At 35.9% G+C, this 22,238-nt stretch overlaps 1 protein-coding gene across 1 annotated transcript; it reads right to left on the bottom strand.

Moving 5' to 3' along the window:
* Nucleotides 1–7,528: 7,528 nt before the first annotated feature.
* CUNH6orf58 (chromosome unknown C6orf58 homolog) lies at nt 7,529–21,076 on the bottom strand. The gene is made up of 6 exons (XM_036247760.1): nt 20,776–21,076; nt 16,990–17,076; nt 14,699–14,883; nt 13,285–13,385; nt 9,698–9,936; nt 7,529–7,647 (listed from the first exon to the last, which is right to left on the bottom strand). Exons 1-6 carry the CDS (start codon nt 21,074–21,076, stop codon nt 7,529–7,531), a joined length of 1,032 nt encoding a protein of 343 aa, XP_036103653.1.
* Between the last annotated feature and the right edge of the window lie 1,162 nt (nt 21,077–22,238).

Here is a 22,238-nt window from a genome sequence, read left to right as displayed (position 1 = left end):
CAAGGATATTTTTCCATTTTTTGTACAGATAGAGTGGGAGGGAGAGAGAGGAAGGAGAGAGAGAGAGAAACATCGACGTGAAGGGACACATCGAGCGGCTGCCACCCACACGACCAACCAGGGCCGGGGACAAACTGCAACCGAAGCACGTGCCCTTAGCGGGAACCAAACCCCGGTCTCTCCGGACCCCAGGCCGATGCTCTAACTGCTGAGCCAAACTGGCCAGGGCAAGAGGCTGTCTTTATTCCACTGTATGCTCTTGCCTCCTTTGTCAAATATTAATTGAGCATAATATCTTGGGTTCATTTCTGGGTTCTCTGTTCTGTTCCACTAGTCTATATGCCTGTTCTTGTGCCAGTACCAAGCTGTTTTGATTACAGTAGTTTTGTAGTATAACCTGATATCCAGTATTGTGATCCCACCTACTTTGTCCTTCTTTTTCAAGATTGCTGTGGCTATTCGAGGTCATTTTTGGTTCCATATGAACTTTTGAAGTATTTGTTCTAGTTCTGTGAAATATGTTGTTAGTATTTTGATGGGGATTGCATTGAATCTATAGATTGCTTTCGGTAGTATGGACATTTTAATGATGTTAATTTTTCCAATCCATGAACAAGGTATGTGCTTCCACTTTTTTATATCTTCCTCTATTTCTTTTTTCAATGTCTTGTATTTTTCTGCAAATAGGTCCTTTACTTCTTTGCTTAAGTTTATTCCTAGGTATCTTAATTTTTTTGCTGCAATGGTAAATGAAATTATTTTTTCAGTTTCCCTTTCTGTGAGTTCATCGTTGGTGTATAAAAATGCCATCGATTTCTTGACGTTAATTTTGTATCCTGCTACTTTGCCAAATTCATTGATTAAGTCTAGTAAATTTTTGATGGAGTCTTTAGGGTTTTTTATGTATAATATTATGTCATCTGCAAATAAAGACAATTTCACTTCCTCATTTCCAATTTGAATACCTTTTATTTTTACTTCATGTCTGATTGCTGTGGCTAAGAATTCCAGTACTATGTTAAATAAGAGTGGCAAAAGTTGTCATTCTGTCTTGTTCCTGTCCTTAATGGAAAAGCTTTTAGTTGTTGCCCATTGAGTATGATGTTGGCTGTAGGTTTATCATATATGGTCTTTATCATGTCGAGATATGATCCCTCTATTCCCAGATTGCTGAGTTGAGCATTTTTATAAAAAATGAATGCTGGATTTTGTCGAAGGCTTTTTCGGCATCTATTGATATGATCATGTGGTTTTTATTCTTCATTTTATTTATGTGGTGTATCACATTTATTGATTTGCAAATATTGTACCAGCCTTGCATCCCTGGGATGAATCCCACTTGGTCATGGTGAATAATTTTTTTGGTGTATTGCTGGATCCGATTTGCTAGTATTTTGTTCAGGATTTTGGCGACTATGTTCATCAGGGATATTAGCCTGTAGTTTACTTTCTTTGTAGTGTCGTTTTCTGGTTTTGGAATTAGAATTATGCTAGCCTCATAGAATGAGTTGGACAGTATTCCTTCTTCTTAAATTTTTAAAAATAATTTGAGGAGAATGGGTGTTAGTTCTTCTTTGAATGTTTGGTAAAACTGCCCCTTGAAGACATCCGGGCCTGGGCTTTTGTTTGTTGGGAGAGTCTTGATGACATCTTCAGTTTCCTTAGTTGTTATTGGTCTGTTTAAGTTTTCTCTCTTCCCAGTCCAGTTTTGGGAGACTATGTGTTTCTAGAAATTTGTCCATTTTGCTTAGCTTGTCGAATTGTTGCCATATAATTGTTCATAGTAGTTGTTAACGATCTTTTGTATTTCTGTGATGTCAATTGTTACTTCTCCTCTTTCATTTCTGAATTTGCATATTTGGGTACTCTCTCTTTGTTTCTTTGTGAGTCTAGCTAAGGGTCCATCAATCTTGTTTATCTTTTCAAAGAACCAGCTCTTTGTTTCATTGATCCTTTGAATTATTTTCTGGTCTTTATGTCATTTATTTCTGCTCTGATCTTTACTATTTCCTTCCTTCTACTTGCTCTGGGGTTTTCTTCTTGTTTGCTTTCTGGTTATTTAAGTTGGGAGGTTAGATAGTCTATTAGAAATATTTCCTGTTTCCTGAGGTATGCCTGTAGTGCTATGAACTTCCCTCTCAGAACTGCTTTTGCTGCATCCCATAGATTTTGTGGTGTTGTGTGTTCATTTTCATTGTATTCCAGGAATTTTTTAACTTCTTCCTTGATTTCCATGGTAACCCATTTATTGTTCAATAACATGCCATTTAGCCTCCATGTTTTCAAATGTCTTTGCATGTTCTTGTCACAGTTGATTTCTAGTTGCATGCCATTGTAATCTGAGAAGATGTTTGATATGATTTCAATCTTCTTGAACTTGTAGAGACTTAGTTTGTGTCTTAACATGTGGTCTATCTTTGAGAAAGTCCCATGTGCACTTGAGAAGAATGTAAATTCTGTAGTTTTGGGGTGTAATTCTCTGTAGATATCTATTAAATCCATTTGGTCTAGTGCTTCATTTAGAATCTCTGTTTCCTTGCTAATTTTTTGTCTAGAGGATCTATCCAGTGATGTCAGTGGGGTGTTGAAGTTCCCTGCTATGATTGTATTGATCAGACAACTCTTCTTAAAGGGTCTTTCCATGGACTTACTCAGACTTGCTACCTCTAAGCTCAAAGGGGAGGCAGCTATAGGGGCGCCAGAACCATACAGGAAAGAACTGAGCTGTTTGGCCTTGGGTAGAGGGCTAGAGACGGCTTTCTGTTAGACAGATATGCTGGCAGAGGCTGATATTCTTTTGGTGAGCTCTTCCCTAAGGAGACAGACTGCTGCCATATCTTGGACTCCAGTAACCTGACTCACACTGTTTGCCCCACCCTGGTGATTACCTGAGGCCCTGCCCCACTCAAATTTTGGGCCCACCCAAGCTATTTCCAAAGGCTTTACCATAGGTTTGGCCTGTCATGGATCCTGCATCAGAGTTTCCTAAAATCTCTCAAACAAGCGGCATTTGGTCTTAGCGAATCCCATACCTCTTATTGAGTGGCCCCAGGGCTGGCATTAAGAAACAGTTAACCTTGGCTTTTACTGGGCACTATTTGGCTTTTCCTAGACACTTCCAAGCCCAGCACAAGAAGCAGCCATTTGCAGTTCACTTTGTAGCTTGTGCTGGGTGACCCTTGATAGAGCACAGGCAATGGCTGACTTTGCCCCAGAGGCAGCACACTCAGTGGACAGCTTTAGACCACATCGAAACACTACCACTCAACAACCTTCATAAGTGACACACTCAATGAATGGACTCAGTGGGTACCAGAGCCCTGATGAAGTAAGCCTTGCTCTGTGTGGTGAAGCCCTAAACAGCTGATCCTCCAAGGTAATGGGAGGCCCGTGGTCAGGGGGCACAGCTAGTTCATGCAACAGATCAGCCTCAATAAAAATAAATCCCTCCCATTGATGTGCCAATGCAATCAAGACTCAATTACAAAGGAAGGATGTACAGTTCACCCTAGGGGAGCACTTTGAGGCCCAGCTTGAGTGATCAGGGAGGCTGTGCCACTGGATCCTACAGGACACTTACAACAATAGGCCACCCTACGAAGCCTAGAAGAAATAGAAACTCTAGCCCTGGCCAGTTTGGCTCAGCAGTTAGAGCGTTAGCCTGCGGTCCGGAGAGACCCGGGTTCAGTTCCCGCTAAGGGCATGTAACTTGGTTGCAGTTTGTCCCCGGCCCTGGTTGGGTCGTGCGGGTGGCAACCACTCAATGTGTCCCTTTCACGTCGATGTTTCTCTCTCTCTCTCTCCCTCCCACTCTATCTGAACAAAAAATGGAAAAATGTCCTCGGGTGAGGATTAAAAAAAATAAATAAATAAATAAATAAAAAGAAATAGAAACTCTACCTAATACATAAAAACAAACACAGGGAGGCAGCCAAAATGAGGAGACAAAGAAACATGTCCCAAATGAAAGAAAAGAACAAAACTCCAGGAAAAGAATTAAACAAAATGAAGATAAGCAATCAATCAGATGTAGAGTTTAAAACACTGGTTATATGATTGCTCAAGGAACTTGGTGAGACCTTCAAGGATCTTAAGGAGACCTCCAAGGAACTTAGTGAGAACACCAACAACATGAAAAAAGACCATTCAGAAACGAAAGATACACTAACTGAAATAAAGATTAATTTACAGGGAATCAATAGTGGAGTAGGTAACACCAAGAAGCAAACCATCAATTTGGAATATAACAGAGCAAAAAACACCTAATTAGAATAGCAAAAAGAAAAAAGAATTTAAAAAAATGAGAATAGTGTAAGGAGTCTTTGGAACAACTTTAAGCATGCCAACATTTGCATCATAGGGGTACCAGAAGGAGAAGAGAGTGAGCAAGAAATTAAAAACTTATTTGAAACAATAATGAAAGAAAACTTCCCTAACTTGGTGAAGGAAACAGACATACAAATCCAGGAAGCACAGAGAGTCCCAAACAAGATGAACTCAAAGAGGTCCACACCAAGACACATCATCATCAAAATGCCAAAGGTTAAAGACAAAGAGAGAACCTTAAAAGCAGCAAGAGAAAAGCAGTTTGTTACCTACAAAGGAGCTCCCATAAGACTGTCAGCTGATTTCTCAAAATAAACTTTGCAGGCCAGAAAGGAGTGCAAGAGATATTCAAAGTGATGAAAAGAAACGACCTACAACCAAGATTACTCTATCCTGTAAACTATCATTTAGTATTGATGGACATATCAAGAGTTTCCTAGGCAAGAAGAAGCTAAAGGAGTTCATCACCACCAAACCAGTATTATATAAAATGTTAAAGGGTCTTCTTGAAGAAGAAGAACAAAAATATGAACCATAAAATGGCAATTAATACATATCTATCAAAAATTGAATCTACAAACAAAATGAGCAAGCAGAACAGAAACAGACTCAGATACAGAGAACTTTTTGTTGCTTGCCAGATGGGCAGGGTCTGGGGAGGATGGGTGAAAAAGGTCAAGGAATTAAGAAGTACACATTGGTTGTTAGACTGATGAACCTCAAAGGGAAGGAGGGAGGAAAGGCAGGATGAGCGAAACCCAAAAACTTCTATGCATATGTGCATAACCAATTGACACTGACAATAGTGTGGGGAAGGCAGGAGGGAGGTGGGATTGGGGAGGAGGGGGTCAATGGGGAAATAAAGGGGGACATTTTTAATACATTCAACAATAAATATAAGTCAAAAAATAAATATAAAAAGTAATTCATGATGAAAGAAATAGAATGAACTAAAGGAAAGAGTTTGGAATTTCAGTAGCATATGGGAGAGAAAAAGAGATAGAGAGAAGGAAATGCTGGGAGTACAGGAGATACATCACTTATGGTAGGAAAATAATATCATTGGAAAATAGACTAAGTTCATGGTAGAAATTTGGGCTTGAATAATAACAAATATAGCATTAATTTTATTCTTGAAAAGAATGGGTATTAAAAAACAGTTTTTGGTCAAGGCTATTGAGAATAATGTAGCTCTTGCCATGGAAAAACAATAAAAACATTTCTCAGAGAATATAATGACCAGAGGCAATCACATTTTGTCTCTAAAGAAGGGGGAGGGGCGGTGCAAAAAAAATATCTACAAGAGTAGTAAAACTTTTTTCTGACAAAAAAGTTCATGAAGCAATCTTCCTTGACCATAAAGATCAGGAACTCAGTCTGAGACATGCTCAACTGGAGATTATTTTAACATGTAGATGGAGATTGGTGGGGATTTGATAAAAGTGGACCTGAAGCACAGGGAAGGTTCACAGTAGAAGACAGAGAACTCAGCAACATAGAATCCTTAGGTTAACATCATGGGCGAACATCGTCAGAGATTTTGTTGATTTAAAGGGAGAGAGTCTTGGAAGTAGATTAAAATACTTCCAAATGAGACAAAACCTAAGAATCAGGAGAGGAATGTTTCACATACTTGAATATTATTCCAGAGTTGTAAAGCCTGCACAAATAAACCTGTGACACTTTCACTAACTTACTACCTAAACCCAAACCTTTCTCAGGTACCTTCAGATGAGAACTAACTTTCTCTGTCCTGTCAATTTCTCACAAATTTATTGATTCTTTGTCTAAAAAGTATGAAAAGTGTACCTAGTTTGATCATTTCTTTGAGCCTTATTTTATGATCTGAGTATAGTATCACATTGTGATTCTCCTGAGTACACACATTAAATGGACATTTTTTTTCCCTGTCAATCTAGTTTTTTGTCTATGTCATTATTTTTTTACCCGTCCAGCTATAAGAACCAGAATGGGGTCAAAACATATATATGGTGATATTTCTCATTTTACTGAGAGCAGGTTTGCCTTTTTCACACCATCTGTCTTCAAGTATTTGGAGGATTTGGTTTTGTATAGATATACCATAGATATGTAGTTATCTCACATTATTTTGGGAGGCTGTTTATCCCACTGCCTCTGTTATATACAACTAACAGAAAATCTTCCATATGTTTTTGGATTCAATAGAAACATATTCATAGTATTGGCTCATCAAAGATGATTTTACTGCCTTACCATACAACACGTGTCCTCCATCTCTCAGCACAACTATTGTAACAACTGCTACCTCTTGTAAGTGCATCCTGTTCATCGGGAAGAGTCCTAGTCACTTGATATGCATGTTTTCATTACTTCTCAAAATAATTATGCAACTGGATTTTATAATCTCCATTTTAACAATAACTAAGTTGAGGCATGGAGGGGACTATAAAAATTGTCCAAGTTTACATTGGAAAGAAGTAGAGCTGAGATTTAAACAATCTTTCCTATTCCAGTGCCCATATTATTCAAACCAATTTATTTAATTTTCAACAGTTAGTGGGTAGAATTGGTCTGTGATAAGATTCTGGTAAACCTTCATATGAAAGCTTCCAGTCAGCTTTGGAAGAAACCACTTCTGGCCAGTACATTTCTCCCCTAAAAGAGAGCTACCTTGACAAACTTGACCCTTAACACATCATGACATGTGGACCAAGGAGAGGACACTTAGTACACAATTGCTATAAATTTGTGATCAGTGAAAACGCACACACAAAACTGACCACTCAGGTATTCTACTTGCGTGTTCAATTTTATGAATTTAAAAATTTTAATACACAGTATTTTTTCTAATGTTCTGGTTTTTGGTTATAAATCAGCAAGATATGGCTGTAATTTCATGAAATTAAATTACACAGGATAAAAACAAAAGAGCCATGCAAGTTTAATATCTATTTATTATATTTCTCAGTGATTTATAATAGCTAATACAATCTTCTTTAGATGCTAAACATTACATATTAATAAACTTAAAACTCAAGAATTATTAATTGAATAAAATAATCATAACATTAATTTGAATTTAAAACTAGGAATGCATGAACAGAATCCTAATAAATGAGCATAAATAAAAAACTACAGAAATAAGAAAACTATATGGTTATGATTATGTTAAATTATGAAGTTGCCTCTGCTCAACAAATTAGAAATGTCAATAGTTAACTCATTGTCCCAGAGATGTTAGTTTAGAGACTTCAATAAATGTCTCTAAAAGCCCTAGGAATAGCTTTCTTGCACCTTCTGTCTTCATTAAAATTTTCCATGCAGTCAAAGAGAACGACCCTGGAATAAAATTTTTAGATGTAAGTTTGAGCCCAATTGTTGAAATATTTCTTAAAATAAAGTTCTATGCTTCCATTTGACCCAGTGATCCCACTTCTAGGAATATACCCTAAGAAGCCTGAAACACCAATCAGAAAGAATATATGTACCCCCATGTTTATAGCAGCACTATTTACAATAGCTAAGATCTGGAAACAGCCCAAACAGTAGATGAATGGATAAACAAGCTGTGGTACATATATACAATGGAGTACTATGCATCTGTAAGAAAGAAAGATCTCTTATCCTTTGAGACTACATGGAGGGACCTGGAAAGTATTATCCTAAGCGAAACAAACCAAACAGAGAAAGACAAGTATCATATGATCTCACTTATTTGTGGAATATAATGAACATAACAGTCTGAGGAATGGGGTAGTCCCAGGGACATGGAAGTGAGGTACAGACTGACAATCCCCAGAAGAGGGGGTGGCGGGGGAGAGATAAACCACAGAACTTATATGCATGTATGCATGAACAGTGGACACGGACAACAAACTGGGGACAGGGCAAGGAGGGAGGGAGGGGGGGGAATCAGTGGGGGGGAAAAGGAGAAACATCTGTAACAAAAATAAATTAATTAAAAAATAAATAAAATAAAGTTCTATGTATTTTGCATACAAATATTATATGTTCATTACATGATAATTGTACACATAAGTTTTAAAATTCAAAATTAATTAACCTCCTCTTCATATAAAAATCAGTAAGAGCCCTGGCCGGTTTGGTTCAGCGGTTAGAGAGTCGGCCTGCGGTCCTGAGAGACCGGGGTTCGATTCCCGCTAAGGGCGCGTACCTCGGTTGCAGTTTGTCCCCGGCCCTGGTCGGTTGTGCGGGTGGCAGCCACTCGATGTGTTCCTTTCACATCGATGTTTCTCTGTCTCTCTCTGTTCCTCTCTCTCCCTCCCACTCTACCTGAACAAAAAATGGAAAAATTTCCTCCGGTGAGGATAAAAAAAAAAATCAGTAAGAAAAATTAACTAACTCCCCAGAAAACTGGGTAAAGTATACAAATATGTTTAAAGATTGTAAATTAATTTAACAGTGAAGAAACATTTTCTACATAACAAACACAAATTATGGAAATTGTTATATAATAATGGATTAGAGAAAACTAGGAACCTTAATTCATAGCTTTATGACAAAAATGTAAAAGTCTTGAAAACTTTTTTTACTATTATTTGGCAATATATGATCTACCAGTTTTAATTCATTTCCTTTCTACAAATTTATTGGTGAAATAATAAACTATGCCAAAAAAGTATGTGTAAAATGTTATTGTTGTTTTATTGCCAATAGCTTATAATATACATAATCTTTGTAGTTATAATACATTCATTAAATAAAACAAAACATAATTTAAATAAAAGAGTTGGATTACTACATCCTGATATGGGAAGCACTCGAAGAAACATTTTCTGTTAAAATATAGTGTAGAGCAGTGAGTATGATTTTATTTGTACAAACAGTACAGGTTTTTTTTATTCATTTATTTGCACTGTTTTATGTATTTAAAAAATTCTAGAAATTTGCATCATAAACTGACTTTTTAAAAAAATAAGTGAAGGGCTAAAATATGTGATTGAGGGGGGATGGCTAAGATTTTTATTTTCATTTCATGTGTTTATACACTTAGACTTTTAAAGTGTGAATATATTAAATATACTTTTAAGAATCAGTAAAAGATATAGCAATTAGTTTCCTTTATTTTTTCTACTTTTAGGAGCCATGTATAGGGAAATAAACACAGGATATTATAACAACTCTATATAGGGATGAATAAAAAGGCACTTGAGATGGTCTGGTGGCTTCATGGTCATAAGGATCCGTGAGAAAGGACAGACCATGAGTGGAAGGATTAAAATGTATAAAATGGATACTCATAGAAAATCAAGACTTTCTTGGAACATATGTGTTATATATAAATATATCTCTGATACAATCATTATTTTTTCCTTTAGATTTTAATGTAATATTGATTTTCTTTAAGGTATTTTTGTAAGGTCCTTACCTATAGCATTATCCACATCACGAATAAGATTGAGACCAAGAAGGACTTCATTCTGAAGTTTTGTAAAGTCGCTGATGAAGGGGGCTTTATCCCCATCCACCAGCAGTCGAGGTGGTAGACCCTTCTGGAATTCATGGATTCTAACCAGGGTTGTAGGAAACAGGGATGCAGCTAGATATTTCACAGTTGCACTCCAACTTTTTCCGAAATCTACTTCTGGTTTAGAATAATATTCAAACCTAAAAGACAAGTGGACACATGTATAATCATTATTAGCCCACTCAGAATTTCAGCCTCAGTGTTTTCTAGAAAAAAAAAGTCAACTTCTGCCAACAAACTAAGAATGTGGTTCTTAGTTTTAGAATGTGATGGCATGAGCTCCTACCTTTGAAATACAAATATTAGTAATTAAAAAATTTAATTTGTAAGGGACCATCTAATCAGAAGTTTGTATTTTATTTTGAATCTTACCACATTTAACAAGAAACCTTATATTTGCATATTATATAATAGCCAGATATTAGACTATGACTAAATAATACTCTTTAGAAATGTACAGATAAAAATCAGTTTCCAAGGCAGCATTTCTACTACACTCAGGCATCCTTTGTAACTATTGCTTTCCTGAAGTCAGGAGGCCCCAAAATATTGAGCATCCTAGAGAAATAGATATAAAATTTTCTTGTCCAGTTTTCTAAATACAAAGGCTTTTTCTTCAGAGAAAATAAGCCAGACAGAGAAAGACAAGTATTATATGATGTCACTTATATGTGGAATCTAAAGAACAAAATAAATGGACATAATAGAAACAGAATTATCAATAAAAAGAACAGAATGATGGGTAACAGAGGAGAGGGGTTTGGGACTGAGATAAAAAAAAACAACACATAATGGAATTAAAGATTATTAATTGATAGTTACAAAATAGTCTTGGGGATGTAAGGTAAAGCACAGGAAATATAGCCAAAATATTGTAATAACGATCTATAGTGCCAGGTGGGCACTTTAAATATCAAGGAGAACACTTTGTAACCTACATAGAAGTCTATCCACTGTCCTGTATACCTAATACTAATATAAAATGTCAAATGCAAACTGTAATCAACAAATAATATAATAAAAAAATAAAAACTGGATCTAGAAAAACAATTTTCTGTAAAACAGTATTCGACGTTATGCAAGAAGCAGCCTCATACACCTCATGATTAGTAAATTTCTTGATTTAATACTTTTCTCTTGTTTTGATTTAATCTCATGTGATTTAGATATATTTAGGTATACAAATGCTTACCATTGTGTTACAATTGCCTCCAGTATTCAGTACAGTTATATGCTGTACAAGTTTGTAGCCTAGAAGCAATAGGTTATACCAGCGAATGCTGTGTAAGTACACTTCATGATGTTCATACAATGATGAAAATGCCTAATGATGTATTTTTCAGAACATATTTCTGTCATTAAACAACGTATGACTGTACATTGAAAAGCTGGAGGCATATTTTTATTGTTTAATAGCTTTTAATATATTTTAGGAAAGGAAGAAGAACCTTGGTAGGTATTGACCTCTGAAGGCGAGTTTGGAGGCCACACATATTGAAGGCAGTGCAGCACACAGGGTAAGAGAATGTGTTATAGAATCATGGGGAATTTAATTACCAGTCCTGCCATTTACTAACTTTAAGACTTTTAAGCAAGTTACTAAAAGCTCAGTTGCATATTAATGATCTACAAAAATAAGTTATTTTGAAGGAAGATACTACATGAAAATACTTGGTAAAATTTTTTCACTTAAGAAATGATAACTATTTTAAAAATTCACTTAGGAGGGTCATTTGTTGACACCTAAATGAAAAGTCAAGTAAGAAAGATAGAATTTTAGGAAATAAAATTATTTAAAAAAAAAAAAAGTAATATTTTGCTATAATTAGTGAAGAAAGTGCTTTTAAAAATATCAGCCAATAACACCAAACAATTTTAACTGCAGTACTCGTATTTCCTATACACAAGGCTGCATTCTCCAGTAATGTACCTTTGTATATAAACGTGAAAAATCTGTAAATAAAAAGGAAACTAAAATATGACTTGCAATCAGTCAAATCTTGAGATTAACAACTGCCAACATGAAATCCTTATCTGATAATCTCATACCCATTTTTCGTCATCAGAATAGAAAGAGCAGTTGAGTTATAACTGTTGTGATGGTGCAGCCCCAAGTCACATCACTGGCACTGCCAAGAGATAAAACTCCTTTGCTTCCCGATTTAATACCTACTAGAAGCCAAAGCAATAGGTAGAGGGGGAAATAATATGCAATGGATTTGCTAATTTATTGGCCTTACTGGATGATGAAGTCAATGAGAGAGACAACAACCAATGGAATATGAGGTACTCAAACATTCCTGCTTAGATTTACAAATTTGCTTATACAACACCAATGAGCCATGGTATTTGTTTTCTTCTTCTTCTTCTTCTTCTTCTTCTTCTTCTTCTTCTTCTTCTTCTTCTTCTTCTTCTTCTTCTTCTTCCTCTTCCTCTTCCTCTTCCTCTTCCTCTTCCTCTTCTTCTTCTTCTTCTTCTTCTTCTTCTTCTTCTTCTTCTTCTTCTTCTTCTTCTTTTCTTCTTCTTTTTTTTAACCATACTCAGATTTCTACTCCATACCTCACTCTTGGTGGTTGACTCCACCCTACATAGTGCCTACAATGGTTGATTTTATGAGCCAAATTGACTGAGAAAAAGAATGCCCAGCAATATGGCCAAACATATTTTGAGTGTTTCTGTGAGAGTATTTTTGGAAGAGATCAGTATTTAAATCAGTAGAATGAGAATAGCAGATTGCTTTCTATAATGTCAATGGGCCACATTCAATCAGTTGACTGTCTGAATAGAAGAAAAAGCTAATCTACCCTTGAGCAAGAGGAAATTCTCTGAGATGATGACCTTCAGACTGGAACACAGGTTCTTCCTAGTTCTACAGCAGCTGCCAGCCTTTGAACTAGAGCTGCAAACTGGCTTTACAGATTATCAACTTGCCAGCCTCCGTAATCATAGGAGTTAATCCTTTATCCTCTCTCTCTCTCTCTCCTCTCTCTCTCCTGAGTCCGTTACTCTGAAAAAATCCTAACGGTGTCAGTCACATCTAAACATGAATTATGCTTACACCTTAACACCTAGGTATATAATACCTCAGGGTTTACATGCAGAGTGGCTTGCTAATCTTATAGGTTATTTTGTGTGCTAACCTTGACACTGATTGATTTTTTCCCCTAAGTATGTATGTATCATATTATGTGTCTGGGAACAAAATAATAAATAAAGTATCTTGTTTTTAATAGAGAGAAATTGTTGCAAGTTTTATTTGTTGGTTGGTTGGTATGAGATTTTTCTTCTTAGATTTGTGCCTTTTTTCATAAAACACTCTTGAGCCTGATTATACTAAAATGTTTATACCAAATCATTCAATACCCTAATTATTAGATATTATTTAATAGGAAGATTGACAGTCATGTTAGAATAAGAATATAAAAGCATAAATAAGCCCCAAAATTATTTGCCACATTAAATAAAAATGATTTGGGATTCATTCTTACCTTTTTTCAAATGATTTCTGAGTGCCTTCCAAGGTTACGGTATGTGCATCCCATAAGTACTTTAACAAGTCTTCAAAGCTACTAGAAGGTAACTTCAATTTCTATAGTAAAAAGGATAAATTAATTAATGCTTGAGAAAATATAATAATTTATCTCCCTACAATTTAATTTTGTTCAAATTTACAATTTAGCAATATTCTACACAAAAGGAGAATTTTGTTTCTAAGAATTAATGTATGTAAGTCATCAGTGACTAACAGTCTGGAAAGACTATAATAATTATCTATTGTTAGTAGTAATATTGAATGCATCTATAAGAAATGAACTGCAAATAATTTCCTAACCATCAATTCTTTCTTTCTTTCTTTCTTTCTTTCTTTCTTTCTTTCTTTCTTTCTTTCTTTCTTTCTTTCTTTCTTTCTTTCTTTCTTCCTTCCTTCCTTCCTTCCTTCCTTCCTTCCTTCCTTCCTTCCTTCCTTCCTTCCTTCCTTTTTTTCTTTCTTTCTTTCTATTTTAATCCTCGCTCGAGGATATTTTTCTGTTTATCTTCAGATATAGTGGGAAGGAGAGAACAGGAGAGAGAGAGAAACATCAATGTGGGAGTGACACATAGACTGGTTGCCTCCCGCACAACCCCCAACCAGGACCAGGCATGAACCGCAAGTGAGATGCTTGCCCTTAACCAGAACTGAACCTGTGAACCATTGGTCCACAGGCTGATACTCTACCACTGAGCCAAACCAGCCAGGGCAATATTTTATTTTTTATTTATCATTTTCTTCTCTGCTATCATAGTTAAAATTATCATAAAAGTTTATGGCTAAGAAAAGGAAATATTATTAGAATATTTCATTTAAACTTATCTAAAATATTGAACTAAAACTATATAACTAGAAAATCCATGTTTTCAACATTGACCTTGGTCCATGTCTATGCATAACCAAGGTGTTTTATATTGGTCATTGAATATTTTATTTTGATTACCCATAATTGTTTGTTCCACAAACATATGATCAATTATTAAGGCAGTTTAAATAAGTTAATTGACTATTTTAAAAAACATTCTATAATTCTATTTCTCTCAAGACTTATCCCATGGTTGACCTAAAGTTTCTATTAACCAGAATAATCTCATTCAGTGAGATATGCTGGGTGCCCTCACATTTACATACAGTTTTTTTAGGGTGAGATGAGTGGATAGATTTTGTGTTAATGCTATATTGGTTCAGAGGATGTCAATGATGTAATGTTTTGCTTCATTGCAGTAACATTAATATAACTTACATAAAAATGTACATTGTAATACTTAGGAAAATATTGTATAATACACAAAAACACCTAACCCAAAGTGTACAAAAACAGAAATTATCTAACCACTTTCTAAGAGAATAAATTACAAATATAAAAAAGAAACCTGGTAGAAGGCATTCCACTTTTTCATTATCTTAGGGAAGGCTAACTGACAAGTAGAAACACTGGAGCAAAACTTTGTCTGATCCTTGGGTGGTAGCAAAAGTGTGACTTGGTCTGATGATATCCCCATTATGCCAGAATCAACTGCAGCAAGGAAGGGCAACGCACAGAGAAAGTAATTTAGGTCTGTAAAAGAAAAATACCTACAATGACCACCACAAGTACTAACAAATGTGATCGAGAATATTTTTAAGTAATCTGCAAATCATTATGCAAAAACTCATAGATCCAGAAAAATATTAAAACAGTCGCTGCAAAAAAATTGAAATTCTCCATAAGAATTATATATCTATAACTTTAATGTGCATCTGTTAATATCCTTATAATGATAAATAAATATAAGTTAAAGTAGTTGACTATATTTTAAAACAAATAGTAATTTTAATGGATTTGTAGTATTTATTTTTCAAAGCATTAAGTATAAAAAGGAAAATGAGTATTTACTTGTGCACAGACTAAATACAACACCTTTAACTGAGGTTTTACCATAAAATGTTATTTTTTCTAAAATATTTATATGTGGATGTAGCACTGATATTTTGTATTTTATTTAGTCAAGTTCAATGTGCAACCATCACATTACAAAGTCCTTGGATTACATTAGGTCTTGAAAGTAAAAATGTTGGGTAAATGTTGACAATAGATTTTAATTCATGGTCAATTAATTTAGTATTTTTTCTCTACATATAACCTATTCCATTAGATGTAGACATTATAATAGAGTTGGCTTAAAGTTTGTACTGATTCCAACTGGTGATGCAGAAAACCTTTCATCATACACATATATTTATGAAAGCAGTCCCACACCTGGTATAGGAAGCTAATACTCCAAATCGCTAAGTCAATCTGAGAATAAAGAAACTTTATTCTAGCTATTTTTGTCATATCTACTGAGACAATGAAGACCATTCTCAATCATACTATCGACTTTCCAAAAAATGTTGACAACACTCTGAGGTCACACAGTTATGGTGAAGGGCTCCGGAGGCAGCCTGCACAGGAACTTCAATCACATTCGTGTAGAACTCAGTCTCGTTGGAAAGAATAAAGGGGCTCTGGGCTGACAAATGGTGCAGAAATAGAAGGGAATTGGCTATGGTCATGCACAGAACATGATCAAGGGTGTTACACTGGACTTCCCTTACAACGTGAAGTCTGTATGTTCATTTCCCCTATGAACGTCATCATTCAGAAGAATGGTTCTCTGGTTGAAATCAGAAACTTCTTGGGCGAAAAAATACTTTTGCAGGGTTCAGACGAGGTCCGACATGCCTCGTTCAGTATTTCAAGCACAGAAAGATGAGTTAATTTTGAAACGACCTTGACCTTGTATCAAATTCAGCTGCTTTATTCAGCAAGCCACAACAGTTAGAAACAAGGATATCAGAAACATTTTGGATGTTTCTGAGAAAAAAAACAAAAAACATTTCAGCACGTTGATGAATAAGGGCTAAGTTTTCCAAATACAGCAACAGCAAGATGCCGGATGATTTATTTGTGATATTCTAAAGATGTAATAAAAGCCATGTATTGATTTGGGAGGCAAAAAATGGAAACTTGATTCTAGACCTGTGACCATGACTCTATGGGGGTCTTTGAGAAGAACCAACCAATGTCATTTTAGAAAAATTATGTAAAGGTTTATACGATGTGTGTCACTCCGAGAAAGTAAGCATTATTGTGATCTTGTTTCTAATTATTGAGAATGATCTGTAAGAAATCATGTGTAAAATAATGTCATTACTAAAATACAAAATAAAATCAAAGAATTAGTAAATAACTTCTGATTATCTTCGTATTCAATTTGTGACCTTGGCTGTAAATTTCTGGTGGATAAAATAATTTTTGGTAGATGATTTCTCTGTTTCAAAGCTAAACACGCTTGCTCTGAGCAAAATGAGAAAAAGTATTATTTTCTTGTTCTCTCATTTTCCTGTCACTCATGGGACCTCCTACTTAACTGCAAGTGCTGGTCTGTCAGAGGCCACCTCATTGCAGTTCCTTGTTTCAGTCCCTCTGTGAAAAGCAGAATATGTCCAAAGGAATTATTGACACTGTCTGTGTCTGTTGAATCCTAGAACGTGACATAAAGGTCACAAAGTACATGATGAAGAAGATTCCTTTTAACAAAGGAATAGTACTGTTCTTGTTTTGTCTCTGTCCCTAGAATTTTATGTTGAATATGCTTTTGGGGGAAGGCTGTTCTCTATTTTGCTATTTAAATGAACCTACCAGCCCACCAACTGTCCACAGAGATGCACAAACGATCTCCAGATTCATAGCCACAGTCTGTCCTCTTGGTGGGATCAGCTAATCTGCCTAGAAGAGAGGAGATGCACAGATTATTTATTAGGCACATTTTGAAACTGGTTATTCATTGTCACTTAATTAGGTGCTTTTATTTTGCAAAGATGCACAAACATTTATCTTTTAATTATTTTTATTTTCCAATTACACTTGATACTCAATATTATGTTAGCTTTGGGTGTACAACATAGTGGTTAGACATTTACATAACTTAAGAAGTGATCTCCTCAATAAGTCCAGTACTCAGCTGACACCGAACAGAATTATTACAAGGTTACTCATTATATATTCTCTACGCTGTACTTTACTTCCCCATGACTACTTAGTAACTGCCAATTTGTACTTCTTAATCCCTTCACCCCTACCCACAGCCCCGAAACCCCCTCCCATCTGGCAACCATCAGACTGTTCAAACATTTATCTTCTAATAACTAGTCTTTATCTTCCTATCACTCTTTGTCCTTCATTTCCCTTCTCTGAACCAATTTCTTTTATTGCCACAATTTTCTACTTCTGAATTACCTGAATATTATTTACTTTTGTAATTACTCTATCTTCTACCTCCTTCTCTTCTTCCCTTCAAAAGAGGGAAGTAATAGGCACACAGGTTAGAAGAGGCCTACAGGCAAACCAAATTCCTGTCCTGTCATCTACTCAGTTCACCTTTGTTAAGTAATTCCCACTTATGACTTAGTTATCAAATGGAGATAGTAATATTAACTTTATCGCAAGATAGTGCGTCGAGTGAGAAAAAGCACGAAAAATGTTTCTTTCAATGAGTATAGTCTTCCTGTTTCTCACCAAATGACGACTGATGTTTTCTCAATCTCTCTGACTTTGCAGATTTACTTTGTGTCATTTTTCTATTTCCCTTGTTCCATCCTTCAGATTTTCTGTCATGCTTTCCTTCCCCTTTTCAACTGTTGTGCCCATGACAGTTTTTTTTGTTTGTTTATTTGTTTTCTTTTGTTTTGTGTTATTTTTTAGTTTCTTACCTTATTGATCTACAGCTGATTCTCTCCACTCCTGCTCACTTCCTCTTCTCCTTGGCTTCCTCCTAAGTAAATCGAGGACTCACTTCCTTCTCTAGCTACTCTCTTGCCATCATGACTCCAGTGACCAATATGTTGCATCTTTCGTTTCTACCCCTTCTCTGGTGCACTCACTCTCTTTTCCTTCCATTTCTCTGCAGTGTCACCATCTTCATTCTCTCTCTGTGTGTGAGTTCTGCTCATCTCTTTTCCATTGATATCTACAGTTCTTTTCTTTTTCATTTTACTGTTCTTTGTAGCTCAGCTTTTCTTAGCCTAATCATTCTCAAAAAAATGATTGATGAAGAACTAGCAATGCTATTAGCCGGTATGAATGTTAGAAGTGTGAATTTTCCTAATTGACTATTCCTCAGGCTGTTAAATTAATTAAAGATAAGTTTGTAGAACTCTCCCTTCTGTTTCTTTTTTTTAGTTTTCTTCTAACTTCTGTTTTGACTACTCCATCTCTGTATGCTTTCACTTACTCCCTTCAAAGAGATCACCCTGTAGGACACCTTTAAATGTCAACTTAACGTTCGTAACAATTTTTCTTCAGCCTTAAACACCCACTTCAGCATATGTTCTATTTTATTTCTTTTCATCTCATTTGAATATGGCTGAAGTTGTACACTGATCATGATACCCATACAAGGTTGAATATCTCTTTTTCTGTCAGAGGAATAACATTTTGTATTATTTCATTTGAAGAACCTCAGCTCTTCCTTTTTCTCTGTGTCCGATCTGAACCCATGTGCTCTCATTTCTCTTCTTGAAGTATCTTTCTAGTCTTCGTCATGGATATTCACTCACCCAGATTCTTCATTTGAGATATGGATTATCCTACAGTCTCTTGTTTTAATCCATATAAACCAAAATACTCAACAAGGCTGATGTAAACTGCTTGTCTTCCCCGCCTTTTCCTGACACTTTCTTTAACACACACCCTCCATGCAATCGCGTAGACCTATGTCATGCTGTTTCCAGGCTCTGTCCTTTTGTTTGATTTCTCATATTATTAAAGCAGAATGGAATTTCTAGTGGTAGACCTGGGCATGGTTTTTTGGTTTTTGGTGTTTTGTGTGTGTGTGTGGAGCACAAAGAAGGAAACTATTTATTGCAAACAGGTCAATAGTACCACTGTGTAGCTGTGAAAAAAAGCATGACTGTAGAACAGCTTTGGGGCCAAAGTGGCCCTGGAGCCCTGCCCCTCTCCAGCCAGACAGCTCTGCTCCTGGATGTTCTGCTGTGCACATGCAGGTTACTTTGGGCTGAGCTGACCCACTCCACTATGTGATGGTCTGTCTCCTTAGCTCTACTCTGCTCTGGGGAGACACCTTTGGGGTTTCAGCTCAGCCAGGGCAGTGGTCTTCATTCTGCAATGAAAAAGTGTGCTCCACTATTTTTTTTTTTTAATTAAGCAGTTATTTTCCATGTGCATCCAAACCTGAGAACCACAGTTTTCACTCATTCTTTATTCCTAGAAGATTTTACTTCTATTTCTCCAGCAAAATTCTGTCCATTTCAAGAATACTCCAGCTGACTCCATTCTGTTTCCTGTTCTGCATTTATAACCTTTTTCCAAGAACTGTTCTCTATTGTTCTCTGTTTGATTTTTGCTATTTTTTCTGTTCCAATGGCAGGGAAACTGTCTGGAATATTTATTGCCAACCCCACACATCCACTCCCACTGCTCTTAGACAGTGCTGGGCACACAGAAGCCCATAACTAGGTGAGTTTAGTCAGGCTTGATTCTAATGTGTAAATGTAGTAAAAGAGTAAGGAAAACATTAATCTACCAGCCCATCCAGCCTCCAACTACCACAGACCTGCAGGCCCCCAAGGCTGACATGCCTCATAGTGAACTATATGTTTATTATTTCTCCTGGACCCTGGTCTTTTTAACTCCAAGCAAAGTAAAATAAATAGGAGTAGGTTTGAGTCTTTAGATATACCCTGACAAAGATGGATGGCTTGCCAACCTCAATAGCTCCTGCATGTGACCCCCGCTCAGACCACAGATAAACATTGATCTCCCTGTATTTTTTTCTGTAAGAGCTGAAGTAATATCCTTACAGGTACTGTTATCAGTATGGAGAGGGGTGAGAGACACCAGTGTTTTTCATGAGCTCTTCTGTCGGCCAACACAAAAAATATCCTTTAATTTATAAATCTTTGGCACAAACATATCTTCTAAATAAACACTGGAATGTCCTTTATTTTTTAAAGGAATAAGTCATTCGCAGAGAAACATTCTTATGAACAAGGTGCTACAACTTGCCAGCACCCCCGAAGGTAACCATAATTAGAGCTCTAAGGAATTCACACTAATTTGATATCACCTCTGTTTCTAATGTATCTCCTGTTGAATGTTCTGTTCATCTCAGTTTTTAGAATGGGGTCTGGCATCAAGTACAATTTCAGTAAATACTTACAGAAGGTCAGAAATGAAGTTTTGTGTTTGGCAATTGTACTGTATGCTCACTGCAGTTTCTAGTCAAAAGAGGTAACAACTAGAAGAAACACTTATGGAGAAGAAGGAGAAAAATAATGGTTATCTAGGGAAAGAGGAAATTAAAATAATTCATTTCACAAACATTGTATGATATATATAGTCTCATTTCCCGATTATGATGTGGTTATATTGGTAGATCAGTAGATTGAAAACAAAAGTCATTCTTACCTGTAGAATATTGCCAGCCATGTTGCAGAGGCAATCCCCATAATGAATTTTGTTCATTTTCTGGTGCAAATTTTTCAAAATAACGGGCTGTCTGGATCAGTAGAATTTTATACATCCCCATTCTCTCAGGATATACCCAGGGATTAATCAAGTACTTTCCATTCTTCATCTTATAGTCACTGAACTGACCAGGACTCTCTTTCCATAGAGGAGGATACAGATCTGAGAAATTCAATACTTCTGCTAAAGAAACAGAAAAGCACCCAATTAGTAAGCAGGCCAAAGGAAAAAGGGACGCCATCGTGCTAAAGCTGGGAATTGAAGCTGTGGTAGGCCTTTTATTGGCCAATGGAGGAAGAAGTCATGGTATTTCATTTGCTTATATCAATATGGCAAAACTGGTTCTTTTCACTGGGAAGAGCAGAGTGTACAGAAGAGTGTGCCCTGCCAATAAAAACAGGATTACTGACTGGTTACATAACATTAATAACATGACAGTTTACATGAAAATTTTTAAATCTATGAAAAATTTTAATGTTAAGTAAATACTTTGAACACTTTTAAAAAATAGCTATTATATCAACATTGTATTTTTACGCCTATTACATTAAGCATACTCCTGCACATATATCTTCACCTATTCATTTAGATTTAAAGATATAGGCATTTACTTTGCAAAACAGAATTTACAGAAAAGGCCTGCTGTTGCTATCCTTAAAATAAAAAATAAATAATCAACTGCTTGAATTTGTGTACTTGACTTTCAAACTTCCTAATCAACCATTAATTGACAAGGGTGATTCACTCTTCCTAGGCTGTGCCATCAATATGTTTTATGCTAACATTTGCTTTACTTACGAAGTCTGAAAATTTTATACATGACCAAACCCCCAGTAAACCAGAAGATGCCTACTAAACCAGCCCCCAGTAAGCAGCTTGGGCACAGTGTCTCTAATGGGCATCACACACATGTTGCTACACTTTTATTACAGGGGAGAGAAGTGTGCTCTGTGTGAGCTCTCATGGGAAGAAGAGGACATGTGGAAACCTATACATGTATACATGTATTCCTCCAGACTCTGCCTGTGTCTTTCTCCTTATGGTTCAGCTACATATCTTTTATACATCACTGCAAGAAATCTTAGCTATGAGTATATTTATATGCTGAGTCTTGTGAATACCTCTAGAGAATGTTTGGACCAGATCCCTGCTCAAAAACAGAGAAAGAACCATTAGTTGTCTCTCACCAAAGCCAAAGAAAGGACTTTAAAAACATTTATTTAGTATGTTTATTGAATATGCAAACTACTCGCTCTCATAGTGAATCATGCATCTCTAGATTCTAGGGGGAAAGACAAAGTCTAATAGGTTTTATTTTCAGGTGTATACATTTCAACTAATATAAAAAAGAAATTCCTGTTGACTGCAATTTCATTGTAAAGGAGTGGAGAATGGAGTCCCTT

The sequence above is a fragment of the Molossus molossus genome, unplaced genomic scaffold (assembly GCF_014108415.1).
Source record: "Molossus molossus isolate mMolMol1 unplaced genomic scaffold, mMolMol1.p scaffold_m16_p_8, whole genome shotgun sequence".
NCBI classification, from domain to species: Eukaryota; Metazoa; Chordata; class Mammalia; order Chiroptera; family Molossidae; genus Molossus; species Molossus molossus.
Note: the sequence above shows the minus strand (reverse complement) of the source record. Positions and strands in the feature narration are given on the sequence as shown.